The sequence below is a fragment of the Antechinus flavipes genome, chromosome 3 (assembly GCF_016432865.1).
Source record: "Antechinus flavipes isolate AdamAnt ecotype Samford, QLD, Australia chromosome 3, AdamAnt_v2, whole genome shotgun sequence".
Classification (NCBI taxonomy): Eukaryota; Metazoa; Chordata; class Mammalia; order Dasyuromorphia; family Dasyuridae; genus Antechinus; species Antechinus flavipes.
Window position 1 is genome coordinate 630,239,554 of NC_067400.1, and position 25,921 is coordinate 630,265,474.

Here is a 25,921-nt window from a genome sequence, read left to right on the forward strand (position 1 = left end):
TACATCTATGAGCCAAAGTAAGAAAATGTGCCGGTTAAAATTTAAGTAATTACTGTATTTTATCAGAAATCCTTTAGAAAATCATGGAATTATATGCTGTTAATTAGTATACATATCATATGTGGTGAATTTTGACTCCAACAAGTCTATTCAGTGTATGAAAAATTTAAGGAAAAATATATGAATTTGAACTAATTCTGTTAATGATTGTTGTCATATGAACATAACTATAATCTGCCCTGACATATGATGAATGAAGTTTTACAACTGGAGGCAGAATATTGTGGGGCTTTGATCCAATATAGCTCTAAGCTTTGATTTCAGATATAAGTGTCTGACCTTCTATAGTCCATCCTTTAAGGAAAATGGAAGCAGCTCAGTGGAAATGACATCTATAAACTTCTACCAGAGGAAATGTGTCCCTGGGGAATAGATGGGAGTGGCACTTTAGGGAGACCAAAATAAGGACTTTCTTGGTTGAAGTTACTATGCAAGACATATTCCCACCTCTTAATTCAGAGTATGAAATTCAGTCATACAATTGGCTAACTAGGACTCATACCATAGACCAAGATAAAATCACAATGGGCACAATATTCAGACATAAAGGGATAATATCATAAGCAAATTCGAAGGGCATGGAATACCTTACCTGTCAGATCTATACATAAGAAAAGAATTGATGACCAATTAAGAAATAGAGGATCAAGCACAATGAATCATATCGATTACAGAAAATTAAAAAGGGTTTGCAGAAACAAAATCAATGCAGCCAAGTTTAGGAGGAAAAAAAAGCAGAAAAATGAGCAAAAAAGTTACAAGTTTTTCAGATAAAAGCCTCAATTCTCAAATGTATAGGGAACTAGAACTGTCAAAGCTATAAATGTGTGAGTCATTCTCCAGTTGATAAGTAGTCAAAGGAAATGAACAGGCAGTATGCAGAAGAAATTACAGCCATCTATAGAAATATTAAAATAGTTCAAAATCACTATTTATTGCAGAAATGGACATTAAAACAAATTACATCTATCAAATTTGCTCAAAAGAAAAAAATGTTGGAGGGAATATGGAAAATGTGGGATATTGATACACTGGTGGTAGAGCTATGAATTGCTCTACTATTCTGGAGGACAGTTTGGAATTGTGCCCCAAGAAGACTCAAACTGTGCATATTTGCTAGGCCTATGTCCCAGACATCAAAGATAAAGGAAAAGAACTTAAATATACTGGTTGATTTGGTTGATAACTGTACTTTTGTGGTGATAAGGAATTAGAAATTGATTATATAACACAATATTGTTTCAATATTCAATATTGAAACAATATTATGTTATATAACATGAAGAGCAGGATGGTTCCAAAAAACCTTGTAAAACTGATATGAACTGATGAAAAGTAAAGTATGAAAACACTGTATAAAGCAAAAGCAACGTTGTATGATGTACAACTATTGAAAGACTTAGTTATTTTGATCAGTACAACAATCCAAAATAATTCTAAAGGTTTTCGGATGAAAACTGCCAGAGTGGGAATGGAGTAGAAATTGTAGCACATTTTTCTTGCTATTATTTCTAACAGGGAAATATTTTCCATATTTCCATATTTTCCATATTTTTACATGAGCAATTGAGATTATATTTGTTACCTTAATGGTAAGTCAGGGAAAGTTAGTAGAGAAGAAAAGAATTGAGAAGTCAAAAATTCTTTTTTTCTTTTAGTTTTTTTATTTTAACTTATTATGTCTCTTTTGAAGAATTTTTTTTTAAATTTCCTGTCACGTTTTTCCATATTCATTACATTCCTAAGTTTTCTCTCCATTGTGGATTCTTTGATGTTTAACAAGATTGGACCTATTTCTGAAAGCCTTTCCACACTGATTACAATCAAAAGGTTTCTCTCCAGTGTGGATTTTTTGATGTTGAGCAAGATGGGAACTTTGCGTGAAAGTCTTTCCACACTCATTGCATTCAAAAGGCTTCTCTCCTGTGTGTATTCTCTGGTGTGTAGCAAGATGACATTTCCTTCCGAAAGTCTTTCCACACTGATTGCAATCAAAAGGTTTTTCTTCAGAGTGGATTCTCTGGTGTTTAACAAGATTGGAACTCCTTCTGAAAGTCTTTCCACACTGATTACAATCAAAAAGTTTCTCTCCAGTGTGGATCCTCTGATGTTTAACAAGATTGGACCTCTTTCTGAAAGCCTTTTCACACTGATTACATTCAAAAGGTTTCTCTCCTGTGTGGATTCTCTGATGTTCTGAAAGGTGGGAACTCTGTGTGAAAGTCTTTCCACACTGATTACAATTGAAAGGTTTCTCTCCCGTGTGGATTCTCTGGTGTGTAGAAAGATGTGTGCTCCTAGTGAAAGTCTTTCCACATTGATTGCATTCAAACGGTTTCTCTCCAGTGTGGATTTTCTGGTGTTCAGCAAAATTTGACCTCTGGGCGAAAGTCTTTCCACACAGGCCACAATCAAAAGGTTTTTCTCCAGTGTGGATTCTACAATGTCTGGCAAGATTGGAGCTCCGTGTGAAACTCTTTCCACACTGATAACACCCAAAGGGCTTCTCTCCAGTGCGGACTCTCTGATGCTCACGGAGTCTGCCCCAGAAGGGCTTTTCAGTGCTGACACCCTTGTGGAGCCTTCTAGGGTAAGTCCGTGGAGGCCCGCCAGGTTCTGGGTCCCAGCCGGCATCCTTCCCACCCGCTTGAGACTCCTGTCTCTTCCTTTTAGGACGGCCAGGAGGGGCTGAGTATTGGCAGGGGGCTGCCTCACACTCGTGCTCCCCCTCAGGTGGCTTTCTCTGGGTGATGGGCTGATGAGTAATAAGGGCCCTCCCACCTGCATCCCTCCCCCAAAGCGTTTCTCCAGCATCACTTTCCTGAGGTCTAAGGAAGTCTAAATAACGGCTCAAGGCCACCTGCCATTGGCTGTCTGAGTGGGTCTGCACTTGGGGAGGCTTCTTCTGGGGCTGAAGAAGCTCTCCCTGTGCGGTGAAGCTTTGGCTGCTTGACCAGTGCTGAAGAGACTTGTTCCTGGAGACCATTTTCTTACATTGACTGAGCAGTGGAGATTCCTTGAACCTCTTTCCAGTTTCATCCAACGCATCGTCGCTCTTTGGATTATTTACTTGGACATCAGAGTCAAGGATTTCCCTCAAAGTGAAGGCACAGGGACCCTCCTTCGTGAATCTCCGCAGGTCACGTTCTTCCACAAAAAGTCCCAGCTTTCTCCTCATCTCATTTACTTCAAACTCGGGCTCTACAACTAAAAAAAAAAAAAAACCAAAAACAAAAACATATACACATGAGCAACAGCAGTAATTACTTAAGTGTTATGGAGCTCATGACCCTCTCATCACCAACCTAAATGCAATGAAAATTCTTGCAGCAAAAATTGGCATTTAATAGACTATGGCATTGTAAAGAGAAAAGACAGACAGCATGTGAAAGTGGTTAATGAGGTACACAATTCACATTCAAAAAAAGCAACAGCCAAAAGGCAAGATACGTATCAGACTGTTAACAATTTCTATCATACTTTTTTCCAACAATTTTCACCAAGGAATAAAGTCTGATCCCAAAACTCTCAATCTCTACATTTGTTAAATACCAGGTTATTCTAATTATTTGCTGCTGTGAATTGTATGACTTCTGCTCTATTGACCCACTTTCTATTTCTTAGCACCACATAGTTTTGAAAGTTATAATACCTTATATATTAAAGCCTTATAATACTTTTTAAAATTTGGTTCTGCTAAACTTCGTTGCTTTACATTTTCATTAGTTCCTTTCATATTCTTGAAGTTTTGCTCTTCCAAATAAATGCTATTTTTTTCCAATTCAGTAAAATAAATATTTAGTCATTTGATTGGAACAATCAAATTGGGAAGAGAAACTAGCTTAAGCAAAACTGTCATTCTTATTACACTGGTCCTTTCAACGAATGAACAATTATGTGTCCAATTACTTAACTCTGACTGTATTACTGTCACAGTTTTAAGTAAATGCTTTTTATCAACTTAAGGAAAAATCATTTTATAAACATTTTCAAGGCAAAAGCTCGGGATTAAAAATAATAGAAATGAGTTTTGTATATTATCAAAAGTTTTTTCTTCAACTGTTGATATAATCATATGAGTTCCACCCACCCCTCCACCTTTTCTTATTGTTATAATTTTTTCTTAAACTAAACTGCCAAGCACTCAAACTCTACAACAGAGAGCACAACTCTATTGGCCAAATTTTTTGAATGTCAAATGTACGCTTGCCAAAAAGACTGTTTTATGGAGAACTCACACAGGGTGAACATTCTCAAGGGGGTCAGAAAAAGCCATACAAGAGATTCACTCTAAAGTCTCTCTTAATAACTTTAGAACTGACTGTATGACCCGGGAGATGCTGGCCCAGGACCACTCGACACAGCTTGCCCTCCTCAGAGAAGGGGCTCTATGAGCAAAGCAGAATTGAATGAGTCCAGAAGAAATGTGAGATGCAGCCAGTCAGAGAATATTCCCACAAAGACCATCTATGCTCGACCTGTGGCAAGCATTCTGAGCTTCTCTTGGGCGGATCAGCCACAGTGGGACATACCAGCTTGACCCTAACATAGTGGAATCATTTTGGTCTTCTTGGAGAATGAACCACCAACCAAACAAAAAAACGTGCTCCTTAAGCTAATCCATTCCTTATTCCCGATCTGACCCCAATTTGTCACAATGTATGTCATAATATATCATTGTATTCTCCCAGCTACTATTTTATATAGGAGTTTTGCATCTATATATATTAATTAAATTGGTCTCTAATTTTCATCTCTTTTTTGCTTTTCCAGCATCTGAATACCAATACCATATTTGTTTCATGAAAGGCGTTCGGTAGTAGCCTTTCTTTGCCTATTTTCTCAAATCAGTTTTTGGATATTGGAATTGGCTGACCTTTAAATGTTTGGTAGAATTCTCTTGCAAATCTGTTGGGCCTGATGTTTCATTCTTAGGAAGCTCATTTATGACCTGCTTCACTTTTTTCTAGAATAGGACCATGTAGATATTTTATTTCTTCTTCAGTTAATCTGGGAATAAATCTCCAGCACTACCTGCCCTCTAATCCCTACTTCCTCTGTATCAGTTCTTCTTTTCAAGACTCATTTTTATGTAATGACTGCTCTATATGACTTCTCCCAAGCCAGTTTTATTTTTGAGAATCAATCCATCATCCTCAACTTAGCCCAAGGTTTGTTTGTTTTTTCAAATTACCCAAGTAATGAGGATGTTGTTTAAAAAAAAAAAAAAAAGGACTGATATTATTTTCACATATAAAAAATAAAGTTTGACTTTAGTGAGTCCCTTATAACTAGTAATTAATGTTTACCTTATTATTTTTCCTAGATCTTCTATGTAAAGTCTTACATTGAGTTATCCTTTTTCTGTTGTAAATGTCTCTATGTCTTTCAATTCATTAAATGTTCTTTAAATTTTTTCCATTCAGGATTATACTTGGCTTTCTTGAGTAAGTTATTTTTGGTCACAACCCTTGCTCTATGAAACACAGAAGCTTCTAGGTCTTGAATTATCCTGATTGAGGCTCCACAATATTTACAATGTTTTTCCTTGTTGCTCCTAGATTGTCTGCTTAACCTGAGAGCTTTGAAACTTGACTATGATATTCCTGTAAGTATTCATCTTGGGATCTCTTTCGGGGTTGAACAGTGAATTTTTTTTTCTATTTCTACTTTTCCCTCTTGTTCAATAACTTCATAACAATTTTCTTTAATACTTTCCTGAAATATTCTATCGATACTTTTTATATCTTTCAATTAGTTAAACAATTCTTGTATAATTTCTCCTTGACCTAGTCTCCATATCATTTATTTCTCTAATGAAATGTTTCACATCTCTTCAACTTTCTTATTCTTTTGGCTTTGACAGTTTCTTAGTGCTTGTAGCATCATTATCTCCCTTTTTTCCAATTCTAGTATTTAAAAAGTTATTTCCCTCCTTAAATTTGTGGATCTCTTTTTCTGATTGGCTTTGTTTTCATAGTTTTTTTAATGTTTTTGGATTGCTTTTATTTTTTCCCTCTAATTGTTCCTCAGTTTCTTCTTTGGTTTTTAAAGGGCTTTATCAATTCTTTCAAGAACTCTTTTTGGCCTTGTGAGCATTTGCCATGTCTCTCTGAATGAGGTATGGCTTTTTAAACTTCCTCTGACAAGGACTACAGTTCGTTTCTCCCTCTAACTATGAGCCTGGTGGTAAATGACTCCCTTTGAAAAAGCTACAAGGCAAGACTAAAGTGGATGGAGAGTTGGAGCACCCAGAGGACCTAGCTCCTAAGGCTGAGATGCATCAGAGTGTGCATCCATTCTTTTCTTGCTTATGCTAATTTTGACCTGAAACTAAAACCAGGAAAAGAGAGGAAATAGTCCTTACCCAGGGATAGCAGGTTCTGAGCACTTTCCAGCGTGACCTCCTTGTAGAGCTCCTTCTGAGAAGGGTCCAAGAGCCCCCACTCCTCCGTGGTGAAGTCCACTATAATGTCCCTGAACATCACCAACTCCTAAACAGTCAAGTCACGTGAGTTAGAGCTGGGAGAGACTCCAGAATTCATCTATTACAAACCTCTCTCCTCAAACACAAAGGGAGGAAAAGGAAGCAGAGATGAGCTTTGCCTAAAACTCATATAACCTTTAGAGGGTCAGAGCTCACACTTGAAACCAAGCATTAGGAGCCCAATGGAACACTGAGAAAAGCCTTCTCTGTTTGAAGTGGCAAGTGACCGTCATGTTGGAATAATAAAAGTTGATTCAAATATGTTACTATATATTGTTTCTTTTGATGGAATTATGGAAAAGATCTGTATTCTATTAGTGAGCCATAGAAATTTGGCAGAACATAGAAGATAGTGTGACATTCCTCCCCAGCAGAAGCGTCTTAAGTGATATATTAAGAAAATTTAAGTGTTTATGAGAAGTTCTCAAATACTTGAGGACTGGGGAGGAGTGGAAGGGGAGGGATTGAACAGTGATCACTGAGGAGAGAACAATGAAAAAGGAATGATCTGGCAAATTTCCTGGTAAAGGTCCTTATAGTCTTAGCTAGATTAAAGCATGACAAGAACTCTTTTAAAGAGATATGATTCACAATTTGGCCTCAATTGAGTGGTATGAAATTGCTTATAGCAGCATTAACTGTTCTTATACTGAAGGGCTGAGATGACACAGGGTATGATGGATCATGTTCAAAAATGTCTGCTGTCTTTGCTTAATGATTGTTTGCACTTGGTCATGACTATATTCATTTATTTTAATATTTGTTATAGAAAATTGCAAAATTATCGAAAAATAAGAGTAACTATATGGAGAAAGGAAGTTTCATTCCTTCATTAAAAATGTAATATTTTATCAGTACATAAGGCACTGATAGTTTGTTTCTAAAAAAGAAATCATTTCATTCAACATTGTGTAAGAACTCTAGAACACTGGGGATCAGGAATAAAGAGAATGAGTCAAGAGGCAAACTCATGGCTCTCCTACAAGAAAGTGCCCACTCTGCCTTTGATATGCTGGACGGCATCATCTATTTTCCAACCTGCTATGTGTAGGACCCATGTTTGGGAAATGCACTTGGCAGTTGATGTTCCCCCATTTCATTTTCTTGCAATATTTATTTTTCCCATTTTCAAAATTTCTATTATTTTGGAGCAATTCTCTTTTATACAAAAGTTTCCTCACTTTTTTCTCATTTTCACTTTTTTTAGAACATCTGACTGAACCCTCAGTGAACTTGTGAGAAATTATCACATGTATTAATCTTTTCTTAATTTTTTAGATTCCTGAGTATTTACAAAATGTTCCTTTTCACTTGGTGTTCGGACTTACAATTCTTCCTTTGGTTGTATTGATTCATAACATAAAACAATCACTACCAGAAGGTCATGATGTTGCTGATTGATCTCTCCCTTCTTTGCTGGCGCAGCTCTGGTGAGCAAAGGGAAGATGTGTACGGCATGTTGAGGGCGAGGGCTGCTGGCCCTTCCCAGGGCGGCTTCTGGGTCCACCTGACCCACCTCGCTCTCACCTGCAGCTCCAGAAAGCTGTAGCGTGCAGACTTTGGGCAGATGGGCTAACTCAAAGCCTAGAGCGAGTCCTTGAAGACCCCCCTGGTGGAAGGGGTGGATGAGAACAACTTGCTGCAGTGTAGCAGGGGAGCTGCTGGGAAAACAGGGGAGCAGGTGTAAAGCGCTCAAAGACCTAGGTCATCCCTCCATCTTGAGTCCCGCCACTGGATGGTGGTGGTCAACGACTCTGTGCATCTCTGCCATATGTTACACCATCTCTCTCCATGTCCCATGGCAATGGGCAAGTGCGGGGAACTGTAGCCCCCACACTGCACACTGGCCACTCAGACCATAGGATCGCCTTCTTGCTGTAATAACAGTGGGATGTAGGTGTCCAAGAAGCTGTTTAAAGGTCACGCTGCTGCCCTCCAGGTGTGAAAAAGGGGTCAGAAAAGGTGCCCTAAAAACTGTCTGCTTCCCCAACCCTGGTCTGTTCCCACTCCAATTCACTCACAAATGTGCCAAGCTTCTGAAAAGCTGATGTGGGATGTGCGTACACTTATATACCAACAAAATCCAGCAGGCCTGGAAGAAAAAGAGCCCTGGGTGGGAGAGAACTCAACAGCATCTCATCCAGTGAATGGTCCTGAGAATGGCAAGGCCGACAAATGAAGGCCGGGAAAATGCTGGGAAATCCAGAAGCTGCTGAAGGAAAAATGAGGACTCCACAGGCATCTCCCCCAGCGAGCGGCCCTGAGAGTGGCAAGGCCGACAAATGAAGGCCGGGAAAATGCCGGGAAATCCAGAAGCTGCTGAAGGAAAACCGAGGACTCCACAGGCTGCACCACCAGGATAGGTCGTCCATCTCCAGGAAGGTGGCATCCAATCCCCTCAGAAGTAAAGTGCAATTAAAACTGAGAGAGCTGCAGGATTCTTGGCTCAGCAAGAAGGAGGGTGAAATTCAGTTTCATGCTGACACTAATACTTCAGAGTACTTTTATGAAGGCTGTTTATTGGCCAAAGACCCCAGTGCTATTAAACTACTCAGTACAGATGGGACCACATAGATCAGTGAGCAGGAAACAGTCATAGAGAGATGGACTGAACACTTCCATTATGTTCTCAACAGACTGTCATCAGTCAATGCTGAAGCTTCTGACCTTTTATCTCAAGTCGAAGTCAGTGACTCCCTAGCTGAAGTTACAACTCAAGAAGGGGTTTTGAAGGCCATTAGGCTGCTTTCTTATGTCAGAGCATCGGATGGTGATTCTGTTTCCACTGAGACTTACAAGGTCGGGGAGCGGGTTAATTTTGGCCTAACAGTTAACACCAAAAAGCCCAGGTTCTCCACCAGTGAGTACCTCACCATCCACATGTCGATCTACCGGTTACAGCCAATGGAGAAGTTCTCTTCCTTTGACGGGGATGTCCACACCGATAATGAGATTGACACACATGGCCAGAGCTAGCCCAGTGTTTGGGAGGCTCTGAAAAAAAGTGTGGGAGAGGAGAGATACTGGACTGACTACCAGACCAAAGGTGTCCAGAGCCTTGTGCTGACCTCATTGTGGTCTTCCTGTGAAACCTGGACTGTTCCTCAGTACCACACTAGGAAATGGAATCGCTTCCATTTGAATTGTTTTAGGAAGATCTGGCAGGATGAGGGACCAGACCCTGAAGTCCTTTCTGATATACTTCCCCTAAGAAATGCTTTGACTGCATGCCATAAATTTTGGGATGTCTTCTCATTATTGTCATTCTCTTGGATGAAATGATTAATTGTGTCTATGTTCTGTTGTTTCACCCACTCGTTCCTTAGGATGAGATTTATTTACCAGCTCTGCTGTGGAAAGCACAACTCTGTTGGGCCAGCCACATTGTTCGAATGCCAAATGTATGCTTGCCAAAAAAGATTATTTTATGGAGAACTCACACAGGGCAAACGCTCACAAGGGGATCACTCTCAAGATCTCTCTTAAGAACTTTAGAATAGATTGTATGACATTGGAGACACTGGAACAGGACTGTCCAGCTGTGCTCTGTGAGCAAAAGAGAATTAGCTCAGAAGAAAGGCAAGATGCACAAAGTAGAGAATCCAGCCCAAATGTTCCTAGGGACGATTTGTGTCGATCTGTGGCCAAGCATTCCGAGCTCGTATTGATCTGATTGGCCAGTTGGACACCGTCTAACTCCACTAACAGAGTGATATCACATTGGTCTCCTTTGAGAAGGAAACTAGCAAATTCTCCATTCTTTTTTCTTAGTTTGCAAGTATAGTTAAGTGCAAGTTTCTATATCGCTTTGATGTTTAAGATAATCTTCCACCTTGGAGAAGTAAAAGTTTTCTATTAAGGTATTCTTCATACAAGTGGGGAGAAAAAGCTTGTAAAGGGACTTTAGAGAAGTTTTCCTCTATATTTCAGGAAGGGGGTGCTTTTTACTAAGAAATTTAGCATCCATGAGCAGAAACAGGAGATCATTATATACCTCAACAACGATACTGTTTGAGGATGTATTCTGATGGAAGTGGATCGCTTCGATAAAGAGAGCTAGGTTCAGTTTCAAGTGATCAAGGATGGACAGAAGCAGCTACACCCAAAGAAAGAACACTGGGAAATGAATATAAACTGCTTGCATTTTTATTTTTCTTCCTGGATTATTTATACCTTCTGAATCCAATTCTCCCTGTGCAACAAGAGAACTGTTCGGTTCTGCACACATATAGTGTATCTAGGATATACTGTAACTTATTCAACATGTAAAGGACTGCTTGCCATCTGGGGGAGGGGGTGGAGGGAGGGAGGGGAAAAATCGGAACAGAAGTGAGTGCAAGGGATAATGCTGTAAAAAAATTACCCTGGCATGGGTTTTATCAATAAAAAGTTATTAAAAAAAAAAAAAGAAAAGAAATTTAGCATCCATACTAAGGAAGAAGGTTCTATTAAGAAATAGAAACCTTTAAAAAAAAATAATAACAATAACTCTACGTATACTTTAGTAAAGAGGCTAGAAAAGATGAACCCCAAAAGGTCTTTATTTTAAACAAGGACTTTCTTAAAAAGCCCAGGGAGGAAAACTTTGCTCTAGTGTGGTTGTCAAAGCATAAGAAATCTTTATTTTCCTTAAAAGTGCATTTTGGGGCCAAGAGCACCAGCCCTGGATTTGGGGGGATCTGACTTCAAACAATTACTACTTTTTGTAATTTTGACAATTACTAGTTTTTTGATCCTAAGCAAGGCACTTGATCTTGGCCTTGCCAATGACAACAACAACAACAAAATACTCTTTAAATGGCTAGACCAATTGACAAATGCTGTTTTGATAAAATTGTGAATATGTTTTTATAAGGACTAAATAGGAAAATTAATCTTCGCCTACCAGCAGGATTACAGTTGCCTGAGATTGTCTTAAATTGTTAACTTAATAGAGACAGATAAGATCCCAAGAAATTTTGAAGAAATTCAAGTGGGTTTCAATGCCGTGTCAGATCTTGTTGTAAATTCTGAGGGTGTGTCCCTTTTGTGAATGAGAGAACTAAGTTTGGGAATAGTGGGTTGATTGTAGCAGATAAAAGGGACCTTATACAATTAGAGAGATTTTTATGCTATAAACCAGGACCACTGATGAAAGAGCTTTATCCCTCATACATTGGCAAATCTATGCTGTCATATAGGATCTTTGCACTAATCTGTGCCAAAAGGTGCTTCCAGGCATTTGTTTTGTTCTATGCTTTTTCCTCTGGTCTACTTAACCAAGGGGGAAAGAGGGAAAGGGAGGAAGAGTAAAAACTTCAAAAAGTCTTCCCTCTTTTATCTCCATATTCAAATATTGACTGAATTAGAAGTTATAGAGATGAAAGACTGATAAAAAATTTTAAAAGTCATAATTAGGTAATGAATGGGTCAATTTTCTATTGGAAATATCTAAAATATGATATGATATGAAAATTTTGTTAGCATTTTAATGAGCTTTTGCAATATTAGCAAACTTTGCAAAAATTTTTTTTAAAAAAGAAAAGACCAACAAATCATTCTAAAAGATAAAAAAAATTTTCATAGTATTTTATTTTCCCAAACACATGTAAAGATAGTTTTCAAAATTCTTTTAAGACTTTATGTTCCAAATTTTTTCCCTCCCTTCTTCAAGAGCGTAAACAATCTAAGTTAAATATGTACGATTCTTTTAAACATTTCCATATTTGTCATGTTGTACAAGAAAAATCAGATCAAAAGAAAAAACAAGAAAAAGAAACAAGAAAAAGGTGAATGGGTATTTTTTAAATTTTATTTTATTTTAATAGTCAAATATTTTTCCAATTACATGAAAAGAGAGTTTCCATTTGTGTAAAATTTTGAGTTCAAATTTTTTCCCCTTCCATCTTTCTCTTACCTCTACATTCCCCAAGACAGTAAGCAATCTGATATAGGTTATACATGGACAATTATTTTGAACATATTTTCAAATGAGTCACATTGGGGAAAACCACAAGAAAGAAAAAAAAGATACAACAGAACAAAACAAAAAAAAGCTTAGAGTTTTCACTCTAAGTCTAAGCTTCAATTCACATTCATTCTCCATAGCTTGCTCTCTCTAGATATGGATGGCATTTTCCATTCAAAGTCTATTGGAATTGTCTTGGATCAATGTATGGCTGAGAAGAACTAAGTCTTTTATAGTTGATCATCATAATCTTGCTGTTCCTGGGTACAATGTGCTCCTGAGTCTATTCACTTTTATAAAATTCATTTTTGTTTTTGCAAGGCAATGGGGGTTAAATGACTTGCACACCTCTTAAGTATCCACTGTCTGAGGTCTGATTTAAACTTCCATCCTCCTGTGCTCCATCCACTGCACTGCCTAGCTGCCCCTAGTATTTTTTTTGTTGTTGTTGCTGAGGTAATTGGGATTAAGGGACTTGCCCAGGGTCACATAGCTAAAAAGTGTTAAGTGTCTGAGGCCAGATTTAAACTCAGGTCAGCTTTGTAAAGGTTAATAAGTAAAACTAGATAGATCAGTTACTTCATAAAAAGAATTTTTAAGTGACTAGTTAGTAATTTTAAAGCTGCAGTTTAAATTTTAAAACACATGTCTGTTGGTAGCCATCTAGGGAAGGAAATACAGAAAAGAAAAAAACGTATATAATAATTTTATCCTCTATTTAAAAGTAGCAGCATGTTGTGTTTTGTGGATTTATAGTTTGATGCGCCATCGTCTCTGCAATCTCTGCTTCCCGTCAGCAGTACCTGGGTATGGGTAGAGTACATGGCTGGGTGTTAGGGGTCTCAAATGTAGTCAAATGTAGGGGTCTCATCCTTTCTCTGTCTCCTTTGGGGTGCTCTTGGAACATGTAGAAAGCATGGCCCCAGATCTCCATGCCCCTCCAGGTGGTGACTACTCCATATTCAGTGGGGTATTTCAGGGTCAGAACTCCCTGGCTCTCAGCCTAATCCCCCACTGAGTCTTCTTCCCGGCCCTCACCTACCATCACACTCTGATGTCTGGGATGCCCACAATGGAAGCAGAGATGCCAAGGGGCACTGCCTTCTGCATGTGCCGACTCTGCCTACTCTGGAGCCAGGGTCAGCAATGAGATCCTCATCCATGGGAAGCGTTAAGGTGCCAAATTGAAACCCCTAAGGGAGAAGGCATGGAAGGGACCTAGAGGAAGGGAAGAGGCTTGGGCCAGCCTGCAGAAGGAGCTCTCGGCTTTCCGAGAATCCTGAAAGCCATCTCGAAGAGGCAAGAATTTAGCCTAGGAAATACTGCAGAACAGAGTGACGGTGTCTCATTAATTGCCTGCAATGACTCCGTACTCAGCGTCTCTACACTGGGCTGAGATGTCATTAGTGCGATTGTTAAACTGTCAAAGGATATAGAGTGAATGATTTTCTCTTCACCATGTTTTGAAAGTGTGAACTGTTTTTCTCTTGGATTATAACTTAAAACAACCACTTGTTCAGGCAGGTTAAATTTCATCTTAATGCTGTTGAATCATAAATGCATCTATTATATATATGGTGTGACAAAATGTTTTAAAACAGAGAAAATAATGCTACTGCTGGGAGAAAAGTACAGCCACGTCCTCTTGTTCAAGGCTCTCAGCAGCCCCGCCAGCTGCGTCCTGGGCTGTTCTAGTGCTGCCGTCTCAGGGAGAGGGCCCTCTCTCAGCCAACGTGGGGACGTTGTAGGTCACAGCTTAAGTCATTAGTGAGTTTATCAGCAATCACTTAGAAATTATGATCTATCCGTGAGAGTACAGGAAGGTCCCCGCTCTAATATCACACTGAGGATGGCCCATTTGTGCCGCCTGCTCCTTAGCCACCATTCGGCCATCCTGCCTCTCTGCCATCGCCCTGGGGACTCAAGGGAGAAAAGCTTTTCATCTCCTTTTGGCGAGCTGTCCTCTGAAGCCCGTCTGCAGGGACCGGTGGGAGTAGGGATGGAGGGAATTCACAATAATTTTTCTGACAAAAGAGCTCAATCCTCAAATACATAGGAAACTGAGTCCAAGTGATTCTCTCATTGATAAACAGTCAAAGAACATGAATTGGCAGTTTTCAAAAGATATTACAGGCATCGACAGAAATAGTAAAATAGTTCTAAATCACTATTGATTACACAAATGCAAATTAAAACAACTTAGGCCTACATTATCCCTGTCAAATTTGCTGAAAGAAAATAAAAAGGAAAAGAACAAAAGTTGAAGGGAATGTGGAAAAACGAATACTGATACACTGTTGGTAGGAATATGAACCGGTCTACCATTCTGGAGAGCAATTTGGCACTATGACCAAGGGGCAAATTATTTGATTGCCCAAGGAGCAAATAATTCATACCTGCCGACTAAGCAACAAGAAAGACCAAAGAAAAGGGGGGGGGGGGCGAGGAAGCCTTTATGTACAATATTAGTATTCATAACTGTACTTTTGGGGATGGCAAAGAATGAGAAATTGAGGGGATGCTCAGCATTTGGGAAGAAATGAGTCAGTTATGGTATTTGACCGGGATGGAACAATATCACGTTATGTGACATGAAGAGCAGAGTCTTTCAGAAAAGCCTTCAAAGACTGATATGAACTCTTAAAGAGTAAAGTGTGAAGAAGCAGGAGACCACAGCACAGAACAGCAGCAACGTTGTATGATGATCAACTCTGAATAATTTCTTTTTCTGATGAATTATCCAAGATAATTTCAAAGGATTTAGGATGGAAATGCTATCCACAGGAAGATAGACTATGGGTGGAATGGGAAACTTATTTTTCTTGCTCCCCTACCTCTTTCCCACCCCCACTCCCCCTTGGCATGGCAATGCTGTCCATGGTTTCATATATATAATAGGTGTTGTATTTGTTGCCTTAACATTAAGCCAGTGACAGATGAGAGGGAAGGCAAGGATTCAGAACTCAAAATTTCTTTTTTCTTTTAGTTTCCTATATTAATTTCTTCTTTCTCTTTTGGAAAATGGCCCACGTTTCATTACATTCAAAAGGTTTCTCTCCAATGTAGACTCTCAGATGTCTAGCAAGATAGGACCTATTTCTGAAAGTCATTCTACAATGAATACATTAGAAAAGTTTCTCAACACTGTGGATTCTCTCCTTAGCAAGGTAGGAGCTTGAGATTTAAGTCTTTCAACATTAATTATTTTTTAAAAAGTTCCTATCTTCTGTGGATTCTCTGATGTTTAACAAAAGTGAACCTCTGTGCAAAAGCCTTTCCACACTGGTTACATTCAAAAGGTCTCTCTCCAGTGTGTCCTCTCTGATGCTGAACAAGACTGGACCTATGTCTGAAAGCCTTTCCACACTGAAGACATTCAAAAGGCTTCTCTCCAGTGTGGACTCTCCGATGTTCAGCAAGAGTGGACCTCTGGGTGAAAGCCTTTCCACAGTGATTACAGTCAAAAGGTTTCTCCCCATTGTGGATTCTCTGATGCTTAATGAGACTGGACGTCTCTGCAAAAACCTTTCCACACTGATTACAAGCAAAAGGCTTCTCTCCAGTGTGGATTCTCTGGTGTTTTGTAAGACTGGACCTCTGTGTGAAAGCTTTTCCACAGTGGCTACATTCAAAAAGTTTCTCCCCAGTGTGGATTCTCTGGTGTTCAACGAGAGTGGACCTGTATCGGAAAGCCTTCCCACAGTGAAGACATGCAAAAGGCTTCTCTCCGGTGTGGACTCTCTGATGTAGAACAAGATTGTTTTTCCTTGCAAACGTTTTTCCACATTTATCACATTCATAAGATTTCTCTTCAGGGTGGATTCTCTGAAGATCAGTAAGGAGGGATCTGTAGCAGAAAGCCTTCCCACATTCAGTACATTTATAAAATTCCTCCCCAGGAGAAATCTCCTGGGCTGGACCAAGACCCGATTTCCAAGCAAACGCCTTCCCGCACTGATCACATGTGTATCTTTTCCTTCCAGGGTGAACTCTAGCATGGTATGGAAGAGACGAGTGACGGTCTGAGGTTGTATCGCTATGTTCCCCAGACTCCTCTGTACTGTGAATTGGCTGATGACTAATGAGCTTAGAATTCTGACTCAACGTCTTCCCACCTTGATGACTTACAAAAAACCTTCCTCCAGTATCACTTTCCTGACACCTACTGAAGTCTGAACTCCAGCTAAAGGCCATATCCCATTGATTATCTGGGCACATCTGCATTTCAGGAGGCTGCACATGGGATTGGAAAAGTTCTACCTGTTCAGTAAAACCTTTGCTGGATTTCTGATCCTGAAAACAATCATTCCCTGAGGTCATTTTCTTACACTGATTTAGGATTAAAGACTGAATGAATCTCTTTCCAATTTCATCAAATTCACAGGCGCTCTTTGGATTTTTATCTACCTTGATATTAGAATCATGGATTTCTCTCAACTTGAAGTCACAGGGACCATCACTCATGACTCTCTGCAGGTCACATTCTTCCACAAAATTCCCCGGCTTTCTAGTCAACTCATTTACTTGGAATCTGGTCTCTTCATCTGAAAAAAACAAACATTTATACACACATGACATATGAAATGATACAGTGAAACAGATGTATAAGCACATATATTTATGGATACAAAAGTATATACATTCATAATCAAAGCAATAGTAATGGTTACTAGAGACTTGGGAAGCTCATGACCAATGTAAAAGCAAGAACACTTCATACCTGGACCGTAAGAACAAACATTGGCATTAAAGAGAATGTCATTATTAAGAAGAAGAGATGAACAGGATGTGAGAGTGACCAAGGAGATGTGCACGGCAGAGGGCTGGACCCGTCATGGATGCACTCACTCAGAGCTAAATGTTCACATTCCACAAAAGCAGCATTCACAAGGCAGGGTGCCCACCAGACTGGGAGATGAGTCTGTGGCTAATTTGAAGGGAAAACTCCAACACTGGAACAGAAAAGAAGTAGGCAGCTCCCACAGATTTGTTGTACAGTGCTGCATTTACTCATCTGAGTCAGAACACTTTCAGATATCTGAATTGGTTGGATGAAAATGATGGGGAAATTCAGAAAGCACCCAACAAAAAATGAGAACTCTCCAGGCCCTACCAACAGGCTACTTCATCCAGCTCCAAGGCAGCATGTAATTCCATCAAAAGGTAAGTGTGAGCAAAATGTAAAGAGAACCTGGGCTTGGTAAGAGGGCAAAAGAAATTCAGTTTGGTGCTGATGGTAACTCCAAAGCACTTTTATGATGCTCTGAAAGCTGTTTAGAGGTCAAAGACCTCAGGAGCATCTTACTTATCCAGTCATGCTGGAACGACATTGATTAGTGATTAGGACATTATCCTAGAAAGGACTGACTACTTCCATAGTTTTTCAAGAGATGGAAGCCACTAGTCATTTATCATTGGCTCTCCTCAGTCCCTCTCTAGCCATTCCCCTATTGAAGGGCATCCCTGCAATTTCACCCATTTTTGGTACCAAAAAGAGAGCTGCCATAAATATTTTACAATATAAGTTCTTTTCCTTTTTTCTTATCATCTTGGGAAACATACCTTACAGAGGCACACATGTGAAAAAAAAAATTATTGAACTAAATAACAAAATAAGAAAAAATAGAAAAGAAAAAAGACAGACAGAAAAAAGGAAATAAAAAACCAAAACACTGTCATGTGCTCAGCAGAACATCAGGGAGTATTAAAAATATATCATAATAGATTTCCATTTTAAGAAACCATATGTAATAATAGAAGAAACTATTTTCACATATGTCCATCTTTTCTTTGCTTCCTTGTAGGTTATTCTTTTGTCCTCTGCTGAGCACTTTTATTCTTTTTCCCCCTTTCATCTCCCCATCTCCCCTATATATATATCTGTAAATGTGTGTATATATACATATATATAAGCACAAATATACATATGTATATTCACACGCATTCACAGATATATATATACTCATGCACATAGACTTACATGCATATACACCCACAGATACTCAGACACATATGTACAGATGCATTTTCTTGTAGGCAAACATGTATCTAAAACAATAGCAACATGGTTGACACATAATGTAGATTTCTTTCTTTTTAAGTTTATTTTTTTCTAGTAAATTCTACTCCTGTTGTAGATTTTCTTTATATCTCTTATTTCCTCTCCCTCATGACTCTTCGGCTCCTTGCCTTGCCTTGCTATGTTATTGCCTTATATTATATTATATATTATATATACACACACACACATATATATATATATATACATAATATTATGCTATATTATATGCCTTAACTTCCACTCATCCCTGGATCCCTCCCTTATCTTCCTCCCACCTCCAAACATCCTTTTGTACCCCACTTTGTCCTGTGCCATCCTTCCCTCCCTTTATCCCTTTCTCTTGTCCCGCAGCCATTACTCTACATGTCCTTCTGTATCATCTACCCTTGCCCATTATACTCTACCCATCATCCCACTGCCATAAATCTATATATCCTTCTAGAGCCCACCTCATCCTATTTTCTCTCCTCTTATTTCTTTATATTTTTGGAGGGTGCTATACCCTGCATGGTATATATGAGTGTTGCCATTTAATCCATTCCAGATATAAACTGCTTTTCAGAACAATGAGCCCTCCTCTCCCCTCTAATGCCTCTGAGTCTATTCTCCCACTGCACTTCATTTGTATATTAAAATTACTTTTTTTTACCTTTTCCTAGACTTTTGTAGAATCAGATTATCCTCAACACTGCCCCAATCCATCTTTTGAGGTACACAATTACTGATGTTAATCTTAAGCATATAGTATACATTTCCATTAAAAAAACAATTTGTCCATGTTAAATTCCTTGAAATTAATCTTATTATGTTAAATTTTCTATTATTAGTTTAAAAGTCCTGAAAATGTATAAATTCATTGAATGTCTATTTTTTTCATTCAATAATTATGGATAATTTTGTTGGTAGGATATTTTTGGCCCCAGGCCTAGTTTTTTGATTGCCAGTATATATGATTGCAGGACATGAGGTCTCTTACTGTGGCTTTTGCTAAGTCCTGCACAATTCTAACTGTCCTTCAGAGTATTCTAATTGTTTTTTTCTTGTTTCTTGCAAAACTTTCTCTTTGATCTGGGGGTTTCAAAATTTGGCAATAATAATACTATGTGTTTTCGACAAAGGATCTCTTTGAGGTAATGATCGGTGGATTTTTTTTCTATTTCTACTTTCATCTCATATTCTATCACTCTAGGACAATTTTCTTGGATTATTTCTTGCATTTTTGTATCAAAATTCTATTTTTGGTCACAGCTTTCAGGAAGTTCAATTGTTCTTATATTTTCTCTTCTTGATCTGTTCTCTAGATTTCTTATTTTTCTCATAAAATGTTTCACATTCTGTTCTATTTTTTCATTTTTTATATTGTTTTGTAATTTCTTGTAACTTCACTGGCTTTCCCTTGCCTGATTCTAATTTTAGTCTTAAAACTGTATCTCCTTTTCTAGTTGGCTAATTTTTAAAAAATATAATATTGTTTTCTTGGATGGTTTTTATTTTTTCTTAAAAATTTTCCTAAATCTCTCTCATTTGATTTTCAAAGATTTTTTTTTTGAATTCTATAAATTCTCTCTGGGCAAGAGCCATTACTCTTTGGGAAAAAGCTTTTTTTGCATCAGTATTTTCCTCTGAAGATGAACCCATCTTCCCTCCTCACATAATAAGTTTCTCTGATTGGGTTCATTCTTCTTTTTTTGTTTGTTTGTTTGTTTTTTAAAGAAATGTTAGTGTAAGCACCTCTAACCCTGGAGTGGGGAGTTGGTGCCTTCAGCTTCACTTCAGCTCCCTTCTCTGACCTGGAACTACAAGTTTTATATACATTTTTTGAGTAAATGTCATTGCATTTTGTTTTTTCAAACAGTTTTAAGGAAAAATCACTCATTCTTATACTTTCAAATATTTTTTAAAATAAAAATGAGTGCTGTGTTTTATCAAGATTTTTCTAATCTTGTTGACATAATCATATCATTTGTTATTTTAATTACTGATGTAATTCTGTGAATAATTTTACTTCTATGAAACTATTCCTGCTCATGAAACTCAATTGGGAACAAAGTACAATCTTTACAATATACAATTGTCATTTTTAAACTAATGTTTTATTAGAATTTTTGCATCCATGTCCATTAACGAAATTTGTCTATAATTTTCTCTCTTTATTCTTTGTATCAATACTACATTTGTTTCATGAAAGGAGGCTGGTGATAGCCTTCTTTGCCTATTATTCCAAATCATTTATTTAATATTGGAATTAATTGGCCTTTTAATGTTTGGTAGAATTTGTAAATATGTCTAGTCCTGGCACATTTTCCTTAAGAAGCTCAATATTCTATTTCTTCTTCTGGTTAGCCTATGAGAATACGATGTCAGCACTGCCATCCCTCCACTACCATTTGTTTCCTCCAAATCAGTTTTTTCAGGACTTGTTTATTAAAAATAATTCCTCCATTTTATCTCTCCCTACTCAATTTTATTCTTTAGAATCAATTCATCATCCTGATATTAGCCCACGTTTGCTTTTAACCTGAACAAGTATTAATGACATTTTAAGATTACGGATAACATTTTCACTTATAAAAAGCCAATAGTTTGACATCATTCAGACCCTTTGGCGTTTTACCTTATGCTTCTTTCACATCTTCAATGAGTATGGGTTTTTTCTCATAAATCCCTCAGTGTCTTTCAGCTCATTATATGTCCATTATTTGTAATTCAGGACTGTACTCAGATTTTCTGGACAAGTTATTTTTCATCACAATCCCAGTCTATAAAATACAATGCCCCAAGCTATGGTCTCTTAATATAGAAGCTGCTAGGTCTTGCATTATCCTCACTATGGCTCCACAGTATTGAAATGGTTACTTTCTTGATGTTCCTAGATTTCTCCTTAACCTTGGAGCTTTGATACTGAAATTCCTCCAATTTTCATTTTCAGATTCTAGCTGTTAAGTTATTTACTTCCTTGACTTTTGGGATTTCCTTAACTTTCTGTTCACAATTTTCTTGACTTTTCTGGGGTAACTCATTTTTTTCCTAAGTTTTTCTCAGTCTCCTTTGTTTGATTTTTGAACTCCTTTTTAAGTTCATTGAAGAACTCTTCTGGACTGGTGACCATTTGACACTTATTTTTGAAGTAGGAGTAGCTTTTTAAACTTCACTTTCTCTTTTTGACAATGAACTCAGATTGCCTCAACCCCCACAGGAGCTATCATATTCAGGTTCTTTCCCCTTTGCCACCTCATTTTTATTTTTACTTTTTTTTCTTCTAAGTCGCATGCTATTATTATTGTCAGCTCTCTAGTCCCGATTTTGGGGGGAGAATAGCCCAGGCTTCAGGTCCTTCTCACTGTCATTTGCAGAGCTCTCTCTGGGCCCCAATCATGGGCACTCCCCAGTATCCCTGAGTCCAGGCCAAGGCCCCCAGCCACACTGTCCCAGCACAGGGTCTCTGCTCTCCTACAAATGCCCACAGCCAGTAAGATCCCTGCTTCCCCTCCCCCCCAACTGTGGGCTGGTTCTTTCTTGGCCAGGGCGCTCAGCACAACAGGCCCTGTTCTAATCATAACATGGAGTCCTTCCTTCCTTCCTTCCTCCCCTTCCAAGCTCCAAGCCCATCACCCACCCACCCCCACAGTCCCAGAGGGGAAAGCTGCCCCAAGGACTGCTCTTCCTAGACTGAGCAGAATCTCCCTGCAGATGTTGGCCCAAGGAGATTAGGGTCCTGTCCAGGTGTTTCAGCAGCACAAATTCTGGACTTTGAACCCCCTCTGCTGGTCCCAGGTCACATTCAGATGATTTTTTCTTGTGTTTTTGGCACTCTGGGAGAGCCAAGCACCCCCTGCCCTATTCTCCCATCTTACCAGAATCCCCTTCCAAGGGGATTTTTTAGAGTGATGTTTTCAGGGAATTTGTCAGACACCTGGCCTGGGGATGAACAAGGTAACAAGGTCAGCCCCCTGACTGATGGCCACTGACAGAACTTCAGGCCACAAGCCAGGACCCCAGTGGATGGAGAGCTGGTGCTTGGGGGATGAGGGTGCACTCAGTGGGCCTTCTGAGATGCTTCAGAGAAGGGATCCCTTCTCTGCCACAGGGGCTACTTTGGGCCTGATGATGAACACCAACAAAAGACAGGAAACGGTCCTTACCCAGGGACAGCAGGTTCTGGACACTCTCCAGCATGACCTCCTTGTACAGCTCCTTCTGAGAAGGGTCCAGGAGCCCCCACTCCTCCTCGGTGAAATCCACAATAATGTCCCTGAATGTCACCAACTCCTAAATCATCAAAAGTCACTTGATTTAGAACCAAAAGGGACAATTCATCTTGTCCAACCCTCATCACCTTAAGAGGAGGAAATTGAAGAAGGGATGGGATTTGCCTAAAACTCAGAGAACCTTTAGGAGCGTCAGAGCCAAGAGCTGAAAAAGTCAGTAAGAGCCCCAGGGGAATACTGAGGAAAGCATTTTCTATTCGAATTGATTATTTTGTTGGAATAAAAAAAGCTGGAAAAATGTCTTACTAGACTGCTGCTCCCAATGGAAAGGGACTCAGAGAGCCCTGGTCTGAGGGGCAAGAATTGGGCAGTGCCAGGAGGTCAATTCCTGCTCTGCTGCCAGCCCTGCCAGGGCCCCCCTCCCTCTGACAGGAGGAAGCTTCCTGAGCTCTCTTGGCCCCTCCCTGGGCTGATACTGCTCAGCTTTGGGCAGAGACTACACTCACCTGGGAGGAGGGTCTCTGGCTGCCAGGGGCCATGTCTCTGGTTCCGGGATTGGGTGCTCTGCCAGCGGAGCTGGGGAGGAAGGCGGGGGTCTAAGGCTTCTCTGCCCAGGCTGGATGCTGACCTGCAGAATGAAAGAGAGGTTTCAGGACAGGGACGGTGGGGAGAGGCTGCTCCTCAGGAGGAGGCCGAGAAATCTCAGAGGAGACAGAGATCTCAGAGAGGAGATGGAGGCAGAGAGATCGCACTTCCAGTGCTTCTGCTTCCAGTCCTCTTCCTCTGGGAGCGTCCTCCTAATCCCAAGGGCCCCGCCCAGACCTCCATTTTCGGGAATGAGTAAGGAATGCCCTTACCTCCTCCCAGGTTTTCAAATCTCTGCAGAATTAGAATTCCACCTGGGCCACACCTACCTGGTTGATCCCCTCCCCCATCCCCATGCACTTCTCCTGCCGTCCCACCCCCTCCTCAGCAAGTTCTCTCGAGCTCCTAGCTCTTTCCTCACTGGGCTATCTTCATCCTCCCTCCCTCCAGGCTCTCCCAGCCATTCCCCCTCCCCAAGTCTCCTCCATCCCGAAAACCTTTACCCCTTGGGCCAGAGCTGGGCCCTCTGTACCCCGTCCTAATACTGGGGCCCTTTCCCTACCGTCTCCTGGATTTCCTGAGACCTCTCACCTGAAGTCAGCCGGACCCCAGGCAGGAGCTGGGCCCGGGAGGTCCCGGGGCACGTGAGCCCAGCCCCCATTACACACCTCCACCCACTTGCACAAACTTTCCCGTCTCCCTCCAAGTCTAGGAGTTGGTCCGGTACCTGATTAACCACCTGGGAGGCCCTGATTCCCCTCCTGAGAAGGGGGAGAGGTGCCAAGAGCAGAGCAAGTGGGTCCTGAGGCCCAAGGACCGGAGGGGATTGGGAAGGAGGCCGGGGGAGGACTGGACGGGGAGGTCACACAAAGCTCAGGGTCCTTCATGATGCCTCTGGCTTTTGATTTTAATCTCAGTAAGGGCGGTCCCCACCCTCCAGGACCTTTTCCAGCCGCGGGAAGGGGCGGGCAGGGAGGGGCTCAATTCGGGGAGCAGATTGTCACTTACCGTCCAGGTCCCGGAGCGGAGCGGGCGGGCACCTTAGTTCTTGTTACCTCTACTGGAGAGGAAAGGGGAAGATTGGGGTTGAAAAATAAACCCAGAGTGCACAGACACCTACAACGTGGCGCACTGAACGCGCACACATTCGGGGATCCCTTCTGGGGCCGATATCACCATTCGCGGGGGGGCCGACCCCCACACCCCCGAGGAAAGGGTAAGCAAATAGGGGCATCCACCGGATACAAGGGCCGAGATTTGGGAGGGGGTGGGCCTTGGGCAGCATAGACTGGGGGGAGGATCATTAGCATCGCATGGTCCCAACGGAATCTTTTCAAAGAGCCGAAGTCCAAAAGAAAGGTTCTGATTTGTATTTTATGGGTGCTGACGAAGGGACTGCAGAGGATCTTAAGCTTTCCAAACTGGGAAGAATTTCTAGGGAAAATATTAGGGGAGCTGGAGGAATCCGGAGGGGTGGAGTTTCCGCCCCCCCCCCCCCAACAGCAGCTCAAGAGAGAGGGAGGAATGAAAGCCCCGGAAAAGAAAGGGGAGGGGGGAAATGGAATTCTGGAGTCCAGGAGTAGTTGAGAGAAGGAATAACAAATACAATCCAATTGGATGGAAGAAGGTCCAGAGGTGGGGGAAGGGGCTTTAACACAACCTTCCGGATCATCTGGTCCCTTTCCTACAGAGTTTAAACATACCTGTGTTCCCCCATCATCAAGGAAACCTTCACTAAACCCTCACAAGTACACTGCCAGGTTAAGCCTGAAAACCAAAAGGAACTGGTTTGGTTCTGTGGGTGATTGAAAGAAATACAGAAGCAGGGGTGACAGCGTCATGATTTCTTGAATAGGAGTCAATTGATCTGCCAAAGGATCTACCCTTGTGAAAAATGGAAGTTTAGTTGTTACCATCAACTATAAATCAAACGTCGATTGGGAGGGAAGGTTGGCTTAGAAACTACATTGTAATTCTAGTCTATTACAGAATTTGATCAATCTTGGACTGTACAATGCACCTACTTTTCAGCTTTATTGGGGGAATTAAAGAATTCTAAAATACTTAAGATATTGGCTTATTTATTATCATTATATACTAATTAATACTAGTATATTACTAATTTTAATATATATTTACTATATTAATAAGATAATAAATAATATATTTAATAATAATTCAACTTTTTTCCAGAGATGGGAGAGAACTTTTCCAGGGAAGGGGAAATTCGCTAGTGTTCAAAGTTATACTTGGCTATCATTGGGGTTGGGAGATGATTTCTGGAGAGAAAACAAAGCTATTTTCCTAATGACATCTTCTAGAGATGTTGAAGCGGATCACACAGCACTAGGTAGAAGTCTGGAGCTGGATGCATTCATTCAAAATAGTTCCTTGCCAGGCTAATAAACTCCAGGAGATCTCGTGAGGCGGGCTGAGCCCACCTTACACGGGACTGTAGGTCAGGAACGGGGAAGAGGCGGGTGTGGAGAAGAGAAGGTAGAGAAAACTGAGAAATTGAGAAGTGAAACATCAGAGCCCCAGCCCCAGCGAAACATGGCAATTCGCAGTTTATG

The 25,921-nt window shown here is 40.3% G+C and overlaps 2 protein-coding genes and 1 long non-coding RNA gene across 3 annotated transcripts in view; 1 reads left to right on the plus strand and 2 right to left on the minus strand.

The window, feature by feature from the left end:
* LOC127556786 (uncharacterized) overlaps window positions 1–20,997 on the plus strand; it is a 29,319-nt gene extending 8,322 nt beyond the window's left edge. The window contains exons 3-5 of the long non-coding RNA XR_007952505.1: window positions 5,622–5,668; window positions 16,478–17,657; window positions 19,215–20,997. This is a non-coding gene — a long non-coding RNA (uncharacterized LOC127556786). The remainder of the gene's footprint in view (window positions 1–5,621; window positions 5,669–16,477; window positions 17,658–19,214) is intronic.
* On the minus strand, window positions 1,729–5,604 carry LOC127556775 (zinc finger protein OZF-like). The gene has a single exon (XM_051990197.1). The coding sequence runs from the start codon at window positions 3,236–3,238 to the stop codon at window positions 1,802–1,804; it is 1,437 nt and encodes a 478-aa protein (XP_051846157.1). The 5' UTR covers window positions 3,239–5,604; the 3' UTR covers window positions 1,729–1,801.
* LOC127556774 (zinc finger protein 501-like) lies at window positions 12,327–25,476 on the minus strand. Its single transcript, XM_051990195.1, has 4 exons — window positions 24,357–25,476; window positions 23,270–23,391; window positions 22,698–22,824; window positions 12,327–17,038 (listed from the first exon to the last, which is right to left on the minus strand). The coding sequence occupies exons 2-4, from the start codon at window positions 23,300–23,302 to the stop codon at window positions 15,714–15,716; spliced, it is 1,485 nt and encodes a 494-aa protein (XP_051846155.1). The 5' UTR covers window positions 23,303–23,391; window positions 24,357–25,476; the 3' UTR covers window positions 12,327–15,713.
* Window positions 25,477–25,921: the final 445 nt, after the last annotated feature.

Excerpts from the sequence above, each read along its gene's own strand:
- LOC127556774 (XM_051990195.1), bottom strand. The coding sequence starts at position 23,302 with ATGGCCCCTGGCAGCCAGAGACCCTCCTCCCAG. Across the intron at positions 22,825-23,269 it reads GCCAGAGACCCTCCTCCCAG|GAGTTGGTGACATTCAGGGA; the intron begins GTGAGTGTAGTC and ends TTGATGATTTAG. Across the intron at positions 17,039-22,697 it reads CCAGAACCTGCTGTCCCTGG|ATGAAGAGACCAGATTCCAA; the intron begins GTAAGGACCGTT and ends TGTTTTTTTCAG.
- LOC127556775 (XM_051990197.1), bottom strand. The coding sequence starts at position 3,238 with ATGAGGAGAAAGCTGGGACTTTTTGTGGAAGAACGTGACCTGCGGAGA.